General features: G+C 37.1%; 1 protein-coding gene across 1 annotated transcript; it reads left to right on the top strand.

Moving 5' to 3' along the window:
* The first annotated feature begins 106 nt into the window (after nucleotides 1–106).
* Nucleotides 107–17,799, top strand: si:dkey-286j15.1 (uncharacterized protein LOC796378 homolog). The gene is made up of 11 exons (XM_051918149.1): nucleotides 107–424; nucleotides 3,705–3,775; nucleotides 3,857–3,972; nucleotides 7,383–7,517; nucleotides 7,630–7,769; nucleotides 7,861–7,945; nucleotides 12,067–12,226; nucleotides 14,903–15,093; nucleotides 15,268–15,421; nucleotides 16,858–16,985; nucleotides 17,220–17,799. The coding sequence occupies exons 2-11, from the start codon at nucleotides 3,709–3,711 to the stop codon at nucleotides 17,529–17,531; spliced, it is 1,488 nt and encodes a 495-aa protein (XP_051774109.1). The 5' UTR covers nucleotides 107–424; nucleotides 3,705–3,708; the 3' UTR covers nucleotides 17,532–17,799.
* The last annotated feature ends 49 nt before the right edge of the window (nucleotides 17,800–17,848 follow it).

Raw genomic sequence — 17,848 nt, 5'->3', positions numbered from 1 at the left:
CCTTCGAGACTTGGCCCCTAAATGTAGGTCTCATCCTGCATACAGACTGAAATCACTTCACACGCACAGGAGGGGGCGGTATATGCGCCTAAAGGCTGGTGTGCGACCGGCCAATAAACCCACAGAAGAAGAAGCCGTTGTGTTCCTTTACAAAAATACACGATTCCTGCAAGGATTTTTGTAAGGGTTTCATAGCGACATATCATTTACCAGTTAATTTACTTTATAGAGCTTTGATTAAAAAAAAAAAACAAACGTGTTTTTTTTTTTTACCCCAACCACTGGGTTACACATATTGGGTCATTGCTGGGTTATTTTTACATTGTTGGGTTATTTTTAGTAATAACCCAGCTGTTGAGTTAAATGCGGTTCCCGCGGCGACGGAAAACATTTTAACGGTCCAACAGAAGCCTGAGTATAAAAGGTAAGTCATATCGTTTTATGGTGTATAACTCTTAAAACATTAAGTATTGTGTACGGAAACGTTTCATATCATTGATTCTTGAGTTAAGGGACAAAACATGTCCTACACATAAAAGCCCTCTTTATGTTAGAAATAAATAAATTCATCAAAATAAAAAAAACTGAACTATATCTAAATGACATCCGGATACTCAGGACATTCATTGCTTTTATTTTTAAATAGTTTTGTTAGTATAATTTTAAATACATGCTCTTTATTTGGAAAATACATGTAATTTAGCCTGTCCTCAGCATGAGGTCACGATGTAAAATCGCCAAATTAAGTGTTTAAAAATGCAACAAATTCAAAATATACATTTAAATTGATCTGTAATATATCAAACAATACAAAAAGTAAGTCTTGAATTATATTTTCCATAAAAAAAAAAAATAAAAATAAAAATGCCTCAAAGTTGTGTCCTGACTATGCATCAACATTTTTTTTTTTAATAAATCAGACAATGTCATGGTCATCTTGAGGACCCCTTTCCTTTTTTCCTGCTCATTGTGGATCTCACAGTAGGACACAGTCCTGGAATATTTATATTTTTATATTTTATACAAACAATGTTGAAGTCTCTGCGGTCACAGCTTTAATATGTCAACTCCATAATCCCGGTGTAATAGTTTCTGTAAATAGCTGTGGGATAAATCTTGGCATTTTTGATATGTTTATTAAGGCAGCTGCAACTGAGAAAGAAAATGTGGTTAAGGTAGAAAAAGATTGAGTTTTGTCAACTCCGTCAGGTTTTATAGTTGACTTGTAAGCTGATGGAGTTGACAAATAAATATAGTAATATAATATAATATTATATATAATATATATATATATATATATATAATTTTTTTTTTTTTTTAATTATTCTAATGTTGTTTCATGATTTTATTTACATTTGGCCTGATTTACATGCCTTATATACATAGCATCTTTACATCTATTGTCACCGTGAAATCAAAATTGATGATTCTTATTTATTTATGGAATATTGCAGTTCTTATGAATAAATAATTTGTACACATCTTTTTCTTTTTTTTTTAACCTGTCACTCGCATGAGATCACAGCAATAGCAAACTCTGATGTAATGGACTTCATAGAGAGCGAACATGCCAGTTTTCCACTGCTTAAGATGTGCAGTTCAGGCACAATTAAAATGTACGTAATTGATGCGGTTTAAAGAAAAGCTTCAGATCCTTTGGATTCACATTAGGAAAAGATTTCTGTTGCTGCTACAGGGCGTCACATAATGACCCAGAATGAGATGTACTTTACCGCTAAAAGGAGACATTGTCAGTATTTGTCAACTCCGACAATATTTGTCAACTCCGTCAGTATTTATCAATTCCGTCAGTATTTGTCAACTCCGTCAGTATTTAACACCGTCAGATGAAGGGTTTTGTTAATTTTGAAATAAATATTTTATTCCTTTTTTCATTTATTGTGGTAAAATATTAAAACATCAACTGAACTACATGATATGACATGTGATTTGCATAAGAACATTGGTTATATATGTTTAATATTAAAAAGGAGGTTAGAGAATTAAGGAATTTAGGGACTGGATTGTTCATAATAACTCTAACCCAAGAAAAAAATTTAGAGAATTAATTTTTTTTCACTTATCTCCTTTACTGAACACCATTATTACATAATTGAAGACTTTACACTGTTTTTGAATGGATCAAATTAAAATATCATGCTTTTTAATGCGTCTGACGGAGTTGACACAAATTAAGTTCAGAAGTGAATAAATGTACATTTTTAGAAAAAATAAAAAACATTTTCAGGAAAACCTGTTCCCTTACATGGTTTATTAGCTGAGACCTTTGTCTACAAATATATCAGTTTAAAAATAATGTATTAATAAATAATAAAAACTAACTTCTAAAACATGTTTTGTCCCTTATCTCAAGAATCAGTGATATATGGGTCAATGATGTCCAGATGGTTTAGTTAAATTTAAAAGGGTTAAAATTTCAAAATAAATTTGCAAATTACTTGCATACATTATTTTTTTTGAGGACGAAGTCTAAAATTTCTGGTTTTAATTCATTTTGAGAGAATATTTTGGGGATGTTTGCAAAAACGTCAATGTGGTGTAACCGTAAAAACTTTGTACCAAATAATTGATCTTGTTTAAAAAAGGTGAAATTCTCAATAAATAAATTCTCAATAATAATTCTCAGTAAATAAAAGTAAATGGAACACCATTGTTCTGGATATTATAATTAATTTGGGGAATCATGTGAGTCAAGTCAAATTCCTGAAGTGTCAAGGTGGTGTAACCACCTTTCAAGGAGCCATTTTGTTCAAATTGTGCAAGAAGACCATGTGACATGAGTATTAACTTTTTAAAATATTCCCTCCAAGGCCATGTGCTTACATAGGTGTCCATGATAATGCCTGTCAAATTTGATTTTAAATTGAAATGTCAAATGGTGTATCCGGTTACACCATTTGACTCCTATTACAAACCTTTCTGTTATAGGGGCCAATTTAGTCAAATATCCCTAGTTTATGATGCTGATTAAAGATGTAATATAAACTAACCTACTATTTGGAACTATTTTCAAGTGTTTTTTTATTGAGAATTTCACCTTTTTTAAACAAGATCAGTTATTTGGTACAAAGTTTTTATGATTACACCACATTAACAGTTTTGCAGTCATCCTCCAAATATTATCTCAAAATGAATTAAAACAGACTTGGTAAGTTGTAAGTTAAAGAACTAAACAACTTAAAGACAAAATTAAGTCAATATTGTCCTCTATCGATTGTAAATGAATACAATCAGTAATAATAGAATAATTAATTAGTAAAAAAAAAAAAAGACCAGCGAAACATTTTAGATATTAACTAACTTTAATAATAATGCCTGTTTACATGTATACCGATAGACTAAGGTAATAATATCATTATATAGCATTCCGCCTGTTTTACGGTGTTTGCGATATTCTCTCAGGGCTCCGGGCTGCTATTTTTTTCGTGCTGGTGTGAGTACAGAGTTGCGAGTGTGAAACACCAAACGTCAAACACAATCACCTACATTTATCTTGGATTTACTGTAGTAAAACTAACTGTAACTGTGGTATTTTGGCAGAAATGTGGTATATTAATATCAGATGTTGTTATATGAATATAGTCATGCATGTAATCTATTAAATGTTAGAGTCTCTAATTAAGCTATGGCAGTTTTTGCATTTATATTAAATGTGTTGTACTAAATGTGTGTTTATGTTTTAGAGAAATGGATTCATTTGTTAAGGAACGACTAGAAGAGTGGAACCTCAGCCATTTAATTGAAACATTTCAAGGTAAGCTATTTAAATTAGTGATACGTACAAGTTAAGTTGAGACTTGTGTAATGTTTCTTTTTCTCATTCATTTTAACACAGAGGAAGGAGTGGATGAAGAAAGTTTTTTGCTACTGGATGATGCCAGCATTGCTGCTCTAATTCCAAGAATTGGTGTCAGGGTTAAATTCAAGAAATATCATTCAGAACTTTTGGAAGTAAGTTTACACTAACTAAACAATGATAGCTTTTAATCACACGTTTCAAGTGCAATCAATCCGTTTCAGAGGAAACAAAATGCATTTTTGCACATCCAAGTTTGATGGCGTTAACACTTCAGATTGTTGTAAAAATGGCTATAACAGAACTTTCAATTACTTATGGTCATATAGGAGACACGTATTAAAATTGGTCAAAACAGTATCTTCCACAACAGATCAACATATTCCATCAGAAAACATGAATACATCAACAACACTTAGAGATGACTCTGGGGCTGATGAGGAAACTGAGGACTGGGATGATTTAGCAGAGGAACATGTAACATACAGAGTGGCGTGCTTTTTTGAAAAGCTTAAAGCCCAATCAATTACATATTCTGCAACTAATTACATGGTGAAGTAAACAAATAGTTTGATCACTGATATTGTAATTAGCTTGCAGACCAAGACAGTGGCTCTTTTGCATCGACTTGGTCACTCAGATCACCCTGATGATCACTTTGAGAGAGCAGCTGAACCATTGATGGACTTATATTCAGACTATAAACAGATTAAATATTTTTCTAAAACAGGGATTTTCATTAAGCCAGAGACTTTGCAGTGTCCAGGCTTGTCATATGTCCAGCGTTTGGATGCATTTACTGGCAGTGTGAGACAGATGGCAGTCCAGGACACCTTTCAGTATGTTCCATTGCAGCCTGTTACAAAAAAATACTAGAAAGTCCTGGAAAAGAAATCCTTGCTCACAAGCAAAATGAAGATCATGACTTCATTGATTACACGAGCTCTACAAAACCAGCCACCTGTTTTCTAAAGAACTCTCCATTCCGCTTGTCCTGTATAATAATTATTGTGAAATTGTAAATCCTGTTGGTTCTAAGACTACAATTCACAGCCTGGTCGTAATGTACTTCCAGATTTGATGTTTACCGTCTGAGCTGCTGTCTTCCTTGTCAGCATGCTTTCTGTTGGCTGTGTAAGTCAGATGATGTTAAAGGGATAGTTCACCCAAAAATGAAAATTATCCCATGATTTATTCACCCTCAATCCATCCTAGGTGTATATGACTTTCGTCTTTCAGACGAACACAATCAGAGTTATATTTAAAAATATACTGGCTCTTCCCAGCTTTATAATCGGAGTGAATTGGGGGCGAGATGAAGCCCAAAAAACAACATCCATCCATCCATCAAAAAAGTAATCCATACGACTCCAGGGGATTGATAAAGTCCTTCTGAAGCGAAGCGACTGGTTTTTGTAGGAAAAATATTCATATTTAAAACTTTATTAACTATAATAATCTTCCGGCAGTCGGGTGTACACATCGATTTGCGGCAGAAGCTTAAACCTTACACTGTGTCCTAACCAGACGTGCCGCAACACGCTATAAAATGTATCTTTTCTATGTTAATCTGAGTTTTTGTCCTAACCAGCCGCGACGGCAACACGCGACAATTCTATTTTAAAAACGGTTTCTATTTCTCTGTGACGTCGCGGCTGGAACAGCAACACAAAGTATGGCAATGATATCAGGTACTGCTTATGTGCTTTATTTAATGTTAAAAACATCTAATGTGAGTTTCAATATCATTCTGTGTTCCCAGCTTTTGAGCTGTAATGAAAACAACACTGGCTAATTCACCTCAGATCTTGAAAATAAATAAATGGGCACAAGAACGTGCAAACTGTCAACTCAATGCGAACAAACAAGCATATTCTATGACAAAGATTGGTTCAGTCACTCCGTATGTACTTTAAATAATGTTTAAATGGTGTAATATTTATGAATTTTACTATGTACTCATCCATTTCATTGTGTCTGCTGTGCTCTTGCCGAGAGAGCCCGCCCACACTTCTGATTGGCTGTGGTTTTTGATTGATTTTTTCGCTTCTCATTGTCGCGTCGCATCTAGTGTGGACAGTCAAACTGCTTGTTGCTGGAATCTTGTCGCGTCTGGTTAGGACACAGTATAATACCGATGCATGACGTATTGAGGAATGCAGAAGTGCAGAGGATAGAGCAAAACAAAACACCGGTCACGAATTAGAAGTCTAAAACAAGAATTTTTAAAGAGAAATGTTGTAGGATTTCGATATAAAAGAAGAGGAGCTTGAGTTTGTTGCCCAGCCCTATTTGTTTAAACTGCAAGAGATGTCTAAACTTATGATACTCCAACATCCTGCGTCATACGTCGCGTCACGGGTTACTCTTGTGGCGCAAGTTGATTTGCGCAGTATGCGTAGGGTCGTCTGCCGAAAGCTAGTTATTTTAGTTTATAAATAAAGTTTGAAATATGGATATTTTTCGTACAAAAACCCATTGCTTCGTTTCAGAATGCCTTTATTAACTCTCTGGAATTGTATATGTATTACTTTTATGATGAACAGATGTGCTTTTTTGGGCTTCAGAATCACACCCCCCGTTCACTGCCATTATAAAGCTTGGAAGAGATAGGATATTTTTAAATATATCACCGATTGTTTTAGTCTGAAGGAAGAAAGTCATATACACCTAGGATGGCTTGAGGGTGAGTAAATCATGGGATAATTTTCATTATTGGGTGAACTATCCCTTTAAGACGTGTGGCATGGACCTAGTTCTTGAATACATTGTTAATGATATGAAGGCTTTAGAACAAAATTACTTTCACATTGAGACAGAACAATTTAGTGATACCGTAAAGGTTGGTTTTGCATAGGTATGTGGGGACAATCTTGCCCTGAATTCTCTTTTTGTTTTGTTTTTTCAGAGAGTTTTACTGCAAATAGTGTCTGTTGTTTGCATAATTAACAAACCGGGTAGATAGCCAGACAGCAGAAGATCCAGATTTGCTGTGCAGTGCACTGAATTACAGTCAGGATTTACAGACTAATAATCTGGCACAAACTCTCTTAAAATGGAGGTGGTCCTAGATGATTTGCATTTAAAACCAAAACATCATCTCATGGTTCACTATCCATCTACTTTTAGAAAGATGGTTCCCCTTGTCATCTTTAGGACATTGTGATTCGAGGTTAAGCAGCTTTTTTTATAAAAAAAAAAAATACTTAAGCCATGTCGATTGTAATTTTTTTTTAAAAATGTCACAATGACTATGGCACACAGGCACCAAATGATGCTGTGATTTCAGCTGTTGACAGGCTGGTTGTTCAAGAAGGAAACTGAGATTTGCTGTTGTTCCTGACCAAGTTTTGGAAGCACTTAGTGTCAGTGAACTGTGTGTTCTCACACTATAGGTAGAGTAGGGTAAGAAAATACACGTTTGTGATAATTGGAAAGGGTGAGACCAATTTTGCATTGTTACACTGAAGAATCTTTATTATATCTGCACATAATTGTCATAATTATTATTTTAGTGCTGATAGCGTTTGATATTTACTTTTAATTTTTTTTTCCTTTTAAACAGTCTCTGGGCCATAACCCCGTCAACAATCAGTTATGTCCCAGTCAGTCACCGATAAGGAATGACCCACCGACATCCGCCCCAGCAGAGACAGAAGAGGAAAGCTTCCCAACAAGAACAACAAGCAACTCAACCTTTGTAATAGCATTTCTTTTGATACACTTGAACTTGAATTTTAGGCTGTTATTTTATTAAATTCTTGAACGAATTGAAAGGAATGTTTTTAGTCCATGTATTCTTCTTTTCACAGGATATACGAGAAATACTCCAAAATTCTGGAGGATCAGCGTTAATTACATCTTTAGACACAGACATGCATCTAAGCCTCAAAGAGCGACATAAGATGGTGCGGTTGTTGGTTTCTCATTTAATGGAAAGGTTTGGGGAAAAGTGAGTAGAAGTATTAAATGATAATGAATTAATAAACTGAATTAATAAACTGGCCTATATGAATGATTCAAATGCTTGTTTCTTTCTGTAGCCCAACAGCTGAGATCAAAAAGGAGATGGCTTTAGCAATAATTGACCAGTTTCCTTGTCTGAAAAGCAATGAGGGACACGGATATGTAAGTTGTGTTGGCACATTCTGATTAAAAGATAATCAAGGAATGATAAAGTGAATCGGTCACCACTTTATTTTGACAGTGATTTCTTTATATTATTATTTTTTATTATATTTTTTGTTGCAGGAGGTATGGTATACACCTTGTCGTTCTCGTCACCCTGCAACCTGGGTATCTAGAAGAAAGACTCCGCAACGTGAGGAAACGTCTTAGAGCCCCACAGAAACGACACAGCTATTCACACCCATTTCTCCTGCCAGGTTAGATCTAGGGATGGATATATGTATATGATCAGTATCACACGAGTAGCCACGCGACATGGCTGTATATCAGTACGGCTGTGGCCGAGTGCCGTAGGCAATCACAGTGTGCTGATATACAGCCATATTGCACGGCTACGAGTGTGATATTGCGTTTATACAACAGTTCGACAGGCACAGACTCAAATCTTAGGTTGACAGTTTAACAGTTTAGTCCCAAGCCTCTGTTACTAATTCTAAAACGTCACTTTAGAACTAGTAACGAAGGAACGTTGAGTCGCTTCAGTGAAACTCACTGTAATATGTAGAGTATTATGAGCGAGCGAGTGTATTACCTGCATCTAGCTGATATTCTTCAGGTCAATCTTATATTCATAATCACAAAATCAGTCTGAATGTCCGGTGACTAAAGCGATATCTTTGTCCTTTTAGTATTTAAGACATTTCCATGACAGCGCTAGTCAATGCATTAGTCAGTTGCGTCACGTAAGATGTTGTTTAAAGTAAAAACAACATCCTTGTTTCAGTCCATTTCAAAATAAAAGTCTTTGCGACTGACTGACTCACTCATAAAGGCAGTCTTTGCCGCCATCTAATGGTGTATTAATGTAACTTTCACTGCAGTTGAAATCACTAACGGTCTTTCTCAATACCGAAAAATACAGCATGTAATTTATATAAAACATTATTTATTAAACAATAATATTTAAATTAACAACAATAGCCACTATAACAGTATAAGAAGTAAAATAGGAAATAAACACAAGCAAACAGTTCAGTCAAACGTACAAAAGTAGCGCTCTAGTTAGTACAGGATTTAATTTCAATGTCAATATAAAGTTATGAAACTTAATATAGCCCTTAAGCCAAATCTAATAGCTCTGGAACAAGTAACAGATTTATAAGACCAAAGATTGCCTGTTTGATATACCCAAAACGAATTATACCTCATGTTTAACCACTGTCTACGTAAGAGCCAGCGGCAAATTCCAAAAGGACTGGCCAAGAGGAAGCTGTTCTCTGCGGGTACATGAGTGCTGAGCGGTCGCTGACAGCCTGGAGTTCACATCTCCGAAAGCGTCTAAACAAATTTTCAAATACGCACTATGTTTACAACATTTAAATCGCATATCTGAGGTCCAAACAACTATATCCTCGCCTAAAAAAACTCTTAAAGCTACATTCAGTTACAAAATAACAGTAGTATCTATAAAAATATGGTGGGTTTTCTCATCCGCCATGACATTCGCTGTGATAATGCTGACAGCGGAGTGATAGAAACGGAGAAATGGTTCCCGTGGCGGTACTGGTAGAATATTGCATGGCTGGAAAGACCTCTCAGCCAATCAGATTCGAGAACCAGAAAGAACTGTTGAATAAATATATATAACGATGACTGAGGAAACTAAGGGCTTAAATACACAGACAGTACAATCAACAGAACAAGGAACAGGTGCAAGACTAATTAGAAACTATGGTAACAAACAGTGAACTAGAACTCAGGCAAAAGAACACAGAAAAGTAATAATTAAAAATAATTAAATAATTAAAAGTATAATTTTTCAATAAAAATTTTTACATTTTAATAAGCAATTCTTTTTGGATTGTGAACTTGAAATTCCCGACATCAGAGTACATATGGGGAACACACCATAACAAGCTGATAAGTTGAATCAGGTGTGTTTGATTTGATCAGAGAGACATGTGTGCAGTGCAGTGGAACTCCAGAGCCAGGTGTGAGAAACACTGAGGTAGAGTTTACCACTCAGGTTTTTTGTTGTTGTTGTTGTTGTCTTCACTCATTTTAATGTGTTTTAACTTCACTAGAGTCTGAGTTGTCTTCGACTGACATTCAAACAATGCTTGAGTGGCTAAAGAACAATAGAAGTACTCACAGCCAAGTCCAGGAGTTCATGAGTCATACAGCACCTCCTCAAGGAACCTCTGAAACAAAAACTATTGAAGAAATCAATGGAGAATATCCTAGATTTATCGACTTTTCTGGAATGGTGAGTATAATAATGTGCGGGAAAGGGTTGTCCTGGTCTGTAGTAGTCCTAAAAACTTAAAATGCTTCAGCTTATTCTATTGTTATTTTCAATCCAGTAGCGGCCTTTGCTATGTTTCACCCGTTTCACTTGAAATGGGCCTCACAACAGAAGGGGCCTCCATTTGCGCTTGAAAAAGAGCCCCGTCCCCCACCATCACTGCGCACACACACCTGGAGCGGAAATTAACAGGGGGTTCAGGGCAAAAATACCACCAAAATTAATAAAAATGCCCCCAAAATCCAAGATGTAATGCAAAAAAATGTCTCAACAGTTCAGGAAACAAGACTGGGTTAATATTAGGTGACTTATTTTAGACACCTTCCACATTACCAAAACATTTAGTCTTAACCAGTCTTGTTGGCAAGTTATGTATTGCTCAAGATGTGGTGGCAGCAGCATGGATACATCGCATTTATTAAAAATTCCCAAGCAAAAAGACTGGGTCATCGGCAGAATTGTACAACGCACGAATACCTTTAGCTAGTAGGTATTCATTCAGCAGCAAGAGCAAAATTTGGCCCTGGTGCTTAAACTAGGATAACTGTTATCTGTCTAAATTCCCAAGGCAAATTGTATGTTCTTAATGAGACATTTAGCAATTCATAATGAATTGAGCAGTGTGTTTCATGCACCGTGATATTCTTTGCCTACTTGCTATTGACAAGCATGCACAGTCTTCCTCCGATAGTTTTGGTTGACTTGGCACTGTCACAGTCCAAGCGGATTACTGAGAATCCGTCCAAGTTTATGTTGTCAATCGCCTCCGTCAGCCATGTTTCTGTAATGCAGATCAGGTCGGATCTTTTGAAGTCTCTTGTTATATTTTACCAGTGCTGTAATTTTGGACTTTTTATTTTGGAGCAAGCGAACATTAAAGTTATTGTAGGAAAAGGGAAGCGACTGCTGCGATATTTAAGTCTGTTTTAGTGTTCCATGCACTAAAATCGATGTATTCAGTTTCTCTTTAGGCTTCTTTTCTCCTAGACTGTGCATGGAAACATACATCTCAGTACATACAGTTCTCACACTAGGTAGAGTAGGGTAAGAAAATATACATGTATGATAATTGGAAAGGGTGAGACCAATTCTGCATAGCTACACTGAAGAATCTATTACATCTACACATAATTGTCCCTGTATTGATGACAACGTGATATTTACTTTATTTTTTACTTTCTTTCAAACAGTATCTGGGCCAAAGCCCCGTCAACAATCAGTCATGTCCCAGTCAATCACCGATAAGGAATGACCCACCAACCCCAACAGAGACAGTAGTGGAAAGCTGCCCAACCAGAGCAACAATCAACGTAGCCTTTGTAATAGCACGTCTTTTGATACACTTGAACTTTTGGCAGTTGTTTTATTTAAGAACGAATTGAAAGGAATGTTTTTAGTCAATGTATTCTTCTTTTCAAAGGATATACGAGAAATACTCCAAAATTCTGGAGGATCCGCGATAATAACATCTTTAGACAGAGACAGGCACCTAAGCCTCAAGGAGCGACGTCAGATGGTGCAGTTGTTGGTTTATCATTTAATGGAAAGGTTTGGAGAAAAGTGAGTAGAAGTATTAAATGATGATGAATTAATAAACTGGCCTATATGAATGATTCAAATGCTTGTTTCTTTCTGTAGCCCAACAGCTGAGATCAAAAAGGAGATGGCTTTGGCAATAACTGCCCAGTTTCCTTGTCTGAAAAGCAATGAGGGACATGGATATGTAAGTTGTGCTGACACATTCTGATTAAAAGATAATCAAGGGATGATAAAAAGAATCGGTCCCCACTGATTTCTTTATATTGTTTTGTTGCAGGAGGTATGGTATACACCTTGTCGTTATCGTCACCCTGCAACCGGGTATCTAGAAGAAAGACTCCGCAACGTGAGGAAACGTCTTAGAGCCCCACTTAGACGGCACAGCCAACCACAGCCATCCCAGAATTCCTCTTCCCGATCCAGTTTTCCACTGCCAGGTTCGAGCTAGGGATGGGTGATACATATGAATTTAGAAGTGCAACCTGTAAAGGGTTTTACAGCGATCAGGAACAACATTATGACCAACGACAGGTGAAGTGAATAACACTGATTATCTCTTCATCACGGCACCTGTTAGTGGGTGGATATATTAGGCAGCAAGTGAACATTTTGTCCTCAAAGTTGATGTGTTAGAAGCAGGAAAAATGGGCAAGTGTAAGGATTTGAGCGAGTTTGACAAGGGCCAAATTGTGATGGCTAGACGACTGGGTCAGAGCATCTCCAAAACTGCAGCTCTTGTGGGGTGTTCCCGGTCTGCAGTGGTCAGTATCTATCAAAAGTGCTCCAAGGAAGGAACAGTGGTGAACCGGCGACAGGGTCATGGGCGGCCGAGGCTCACTGATGCATGTGGGGGAGCGAAGGCTGGCCCGTGTGGTCCGATCCAACAGACGAGCTACTGTAGCTCAAACTGCTCCAGAAGTTAATGCTAGTTCTGATAGAAAGGTGTCAGAATACACAGTGCATCACAGTTTGTTGCATATGGAGCTGCATAGCTGCAGACCAGTCAGGGTGCCCATGCTGACACCTGTCCACCGCTGAAAGAGCCAACAGTGGACACGTGAGCATCAGAACTGGACCACGGAGCAATGGAAGAAGGTGGCCTGGTCTGATGAATCACGTTTTCTTTTACATCACGTGGATGGCCGGGTGCGTGTGCGTCGCTTACCTGGGGAACACATGGCACCAGGATGCACTATGGGAAGAAGGCAAGCCGGCGGAGGCAGTGTGATGCTTTGGGCAATGTTCTGCAGGGAAACCTTGGGTCCTGCAATCCATGTGGATGTTACTTTGACATGAACCACCTACCTAAGCATTGTTGCAGACCATGTACACCCTTTCATGGAAACGGTATTCCCTGGTGGCTGTGGCCTCTTTCAGCAGGATAATGCTCCTGCCACAAAGCAAAAATGGTTCAGGAATGGTTTGAGGAGCACAACAACGAGTTTGAGGTGTTGACTTGGCCTCCAAATTCCTCAGATCTCAATCCAATCGAGCATCTGTGGGATGTGCTCAACAAACAAGTCCGATCCATGGAGGCTCCACCTTGCAACTTACAGGACTTAAAGGATCTGCTGCTAACATCTTGGTCCAGATACCACAGCACACCTTCAGGGGTCTAGTGGAGTCCATGCCTCGACAGGTCAGGGCTGTTTTGGCAGCAAAAGGTGGACCAACACAATATTAGGAAGGTGGTCATAATGTTATGCCTGGTCATAATGTTATGCCTGATCGGTGTATTTCTTTAGTGCTAAACTGATCTTAGACAGAATGTCTGAGCATTGATTAGGAATGTGATTTATTGCATTGCTCATCTGAAGCGCATATGCTCTGGAACGGCACTCCTCAAAGAGAGAGCGCAAACATCATTTAAATCACCATATCACATGTAGTTTTAGTAGTATGATTATTCAAAGCATTTTAGATGGTTTATTCTTATTAATCTTATATATGTAGAGCAGAGGCGGCATAACGAGCACCAGGAGAGTCTGTGTGTGCGGCTTGTCTGTGTAAGAGATCAAACGAATGCCTGCATTGAAAGAGTTTCAGTGACATTACTACATTAAACTACTATATATAATGTTGAATATAATGTATAATAATACAATGGGGAAATATTGGTGGGTCCTGGTAATGACAAATGTCTGATTTTACCAGTAAAAAAGGGCCTACATTATTTATATGTAGTCAGTGAGAGAGTGCAAGCATATGTGTGTAACATAATTCTGGATTTTCAGCTTCAGAATCATGAATATTTTTATTCTGGTGTCAGAATTGCCCTGTGCATTGGAGACCAGGACCAAGTCCATACCAAATTTAGCATTTAAATCAACTGTACATTTTTATTAACCATTTACCATATGTCTTAGAAGTAATTATAAATAATAATTAAAAAAAAAAACCTTTTCTTCATTTTGGCTTAAAATATTGCAATAATATCGTATTATGATTTGTATTATGAGTGTATCGTTACACCCGTATTGGTTTTATAAAACAGTTACTATATGTACCTGGCAAAGTTTCATAAAATATTATTATTATTAGGCAACAAAAAATGAATAATTTATTGATAATAAATGATAATCCTTCCGCCAAGCAATGTAATTCTTCAGCAATGTTGAGCAGAATGGTTACCAAGCAACACAAAGACACATTGGTGCAGTAATACTGATGTAATGAGGTCACAGGTGTGTGTTTATAGAGTATTTTACAATGGCTTCATACATGGCTCAGCCAGTCATAATCAAAGGCCGGAACTCTGTTTTATAATGTGGGTTGAAACACAATATATAACTACTGTTTCACTACTGTTGATGCTCTGAGCAGCCATATTGGATTCTGAAGTCATGGTTGTTCCAGTTCCTTTAAGCTTCCCAGTCCGAATTCCGACTTGAGGGGGTGTTCCAGTTAAAAGTTCCTAATGGGTACTCAGAGTTTCCCACTTCAGAGTACAAATAGAACGCACCGTAACAAGCTGGTATTCAGGTGAATCAGGTGTGTTTGACTAGAGAGACATGTTATGCTGGGTGAACTCCATAACCAGGTTTAGGAAACACAGAGATAAAGGTTTTTTTAAATTTATCTTCCCTCATTTTAATGTGTTTTAACTCCTGTAGAGTCTGAGTTGTCTTCAGCTGTCATTCACAAAATGATTGAGTGGCTAAAGGACAATGGAAGCCCTCACAGCCAAGTCCAGGAGTTCATGAGATATACAGCACCCCATCGAGCTGCATGGATTCGATCCACTGGAACAAAAACTATTGAAGAAATCAATAGAGAATATCCCAGACTAAACATTCCTGGAATGGTGAGTATAATGATGGGCAGGATAAGGAATTCTCTGAAGGGTTGTCTTGGCCTGTAGTTGAAATCCTACATTAATTGAGAAAACTAAAATGCTTCATCATTCTATTGTTACTTGCAATCTAGCATATATTAGCAACTTAATAATGTTTTTTGTTTTTATAATTATTTTATTTAGATATTACAGGACTTTGAAGTTATATTCCCTGACCATGCTGACCGCCTTTATGAATTTTGGGCTCCTGTCTTTACTGACCGGATTTTACTTTTTGCAAAAAAAGAACCCAAAGCTTCTGATGTCCTTCCAGAGAATCTGGAAACACTGCCAATAGGTAGGACATCCTATTAAAATCCCACACAGAATATCACATGTTTACTGCAGCACTCTAAAAGGCATTGTTCTGACTGGTTGACTGAGGTTCTAATGGCTCTTTTCCAACGAGCGGTACAGTAGAGTACGCAATTATTTCTGTTTCGATTTACAACCTACCACAGCCAAATAAATTGACCAAGTAAATAAATAAGACTAATCAGATGAAATTTCCTGAGTTACTTTTAATATCTATGAAAAGCACACCCTTTCTCATACGTTGTTGAAACAATAATACAGTACAGTAAAATAATACAGTAAAAATTCTTACAGGAATACTGTATAGACAAAGCCCAAAAATATATGGCTTATCAAATAAGAAACAAATGTAGGTTGGGACTTGATTTTATCCATTGGTTTTTGATTGGACTGTGAAAAGTGGGTGTTCCATACCAGAACGGAGACAGATCTGAATACAAATTTGCAGTTAATTGGCTAAACTGTAGTGCATCCTTTCAAAAATTTAGCATTTACATTTATTCATTTAGCAGAAGCTTTTATCCAAAGTGACTTACAAAAGAGGAAGAACAATTGAAGCAATTCATCCAACAAAAGGGCAACAATATAAGTGCTGAGACAGTTTTTCACTTAGTTTTGCACAGTGCGTGCAGCAAGGATTTAAATTGTTTTATTATTATTATTATTATTTTAAGAAGGTGAAGGTAAGGTGTTAGTGTTAATGGGTCAAATGTTCACAAAAGAGATGTCTTTTTTTCTTGAAAATGGCTAAAGTCACTGCTGTTCAGGTGGAATTAGGCCATGCAGGCTGAGATCAGTGCAGCTATTGTCAGATCATCCGGCTGGAATGAGAGGTAGAGTTGTGTGTCATCAGCATAGCAGTGATAAGAAAAGCCATGTGCCTGAATGACAGATCCTAGTGATGACATGTAAATGGAAAAGAGGAGTGGTCCAAGCACTGAGCCCTGAGGCGCTCCGGTAGTTGGTGCTGTGTCGGTCAACTTGACAACCATCTCACCGTGTTTGATTCATGCAGAGGAAGAGAGGTACATGAGCCCATAAATTTAACCCATTTGTCAGCTTTGTATTCTGTTTTGCGATCTGGTCACCCAATTTTCCACAAATTTACCAATATTTCAGGGCAGAGCAGATGCTTTCAGTTTATAATTGTAGTGTCCGTTGTCCAACTGAACTAAATGGTTTTTATTTCTATAAAAAAAATCAAAAAGATGGGGGGTAACGTGGATTAAGTAAATAAATGGGGTCCATTTTGATTTCATACAGACTTTAACAGAGGCCTGGTTGACTGTTTTGTGTAAAAATGGTTTAGGCTGTTTCTAAGTGCATATGAAAGTAGGTCCACACACATGTTGAAGACATGACACAACTGTAAGCTTAACTTTTTTTCTGACATTTGCTCTGTAAACTTGTCGTTCAAAGAGGTTCGTGGGGAAATTGCCTTGAAAACCCTTCCTGTCATCCTGCCATCATCGCCCTACCGCACAAATGGGAAAGTTGTGCGTCCAACATATGGTGAAATGAAGCGCGGCTTCATTGACATTCAACCTGTAAGTAACCTCTTCTTTCCTTCAGTGATTGCCTGTTAACAGCAGGTGTCATGACAAATGGTCTGTCATCACTTTCAGAGTGAACCTATTTTATTTAGTTCTACACTTCTTCAGTTTTCTTTTACAGTGTAATTTAACACTGCTGACTTTGCTTCGATTCATTTGTAAACATATATTGTATCCATGGGATGTCGTCACAATGTATGCCGACTGAACTCTATTTATTCTTTTAAGGTTGGAACGAATGTGGTAGATTACCTGAGCAGTGACACGAGCCAGGATCCACATGTCTTGGTGCTTGGGGACAAAGAGAACTCCTCCCAAGTGTTTGTCATTTTCAACGGAGAGGCAGTTGAACAGGAGACCTTAATTCAAGCAGTGGATTTATGTTTCAAAATGTTTTATGTCTATGACATAAACTACCCAAAACCCTCTGCTCCCATTTGGGAGTTTTTGCAGCATGCAATCTTTAAAATTCCTGGAGGAGTTCCTTCAGCACACTGCTGCCTCCTTAAAAACTTTGTTTTTAGTGTTATTGACCATTAGTAGATCCAGTAGTCAACAGATGTATTTGTAGTTTTATTACTACTATATATTTACAACTCAATGCATACAGTGTATAGTGTAGCTTTTTTAATTAGACCCTGTAAACCGAAAACTACATTATCTACTGGAGCCCCTCAGTGTTCATCCTTTATCTTTTGAAATATACAATGAAGATCTTGTAAATAACCAAAAAAGTAATATTGGGAATTCTGTATTTATCTGTAAACGGGAATGAACAACATTAAATAAATATAAACAAATAAATTCAGCTTAATCTGTGTTCTTCATTTTTTCTAAAATGAGTATTTACCGGTGTG

This window comes from Ctenopharyngodon idella, chromosome 13 (assembly GCF_019924925.1).
Source record: "Ctenopharyngodon idella isolate HZGC_01 chromosome 13, HZGC01, whole genome shotgun sequence".
NCBI classification, from domain to species: domain Eukaryota; kingdom Metazoa; phylum Chordata; class Actinopteri; order Cypriniformes; family Xenocyprididae; genus Ctenopharyngodon; species Ctenopharyngodon idella.
This window is presented reverse-complemented; position numbering and strand designations above follow the sequence as displayed.

Bases quoted from the DNA above. Each gene is read 5' to 3' on its own strand.
- si:dkey-286j15.1 (XM_051918149.1), top strand. From the start codon at position 3,709: ATGGATTCATTTGTTAAGGAACGACTAGAAGAGTGGAACCTCAGCCAT. The intron at 3,973-7,382 runs GTAAGTTTACAC...CCTTTTAAACAG, and splicing joins ATCATTCAGAACTTTTGGAA to TCTCTGGGCCATAACCCCGT. The intron at 12,227-14,902 runs GTTCGAGCTAGG...TAACTCCTGTAG, and splicing joins ATCCAGTTTTCCACTGCCAG to AGTCTGAGTTGTCTTCAGCT.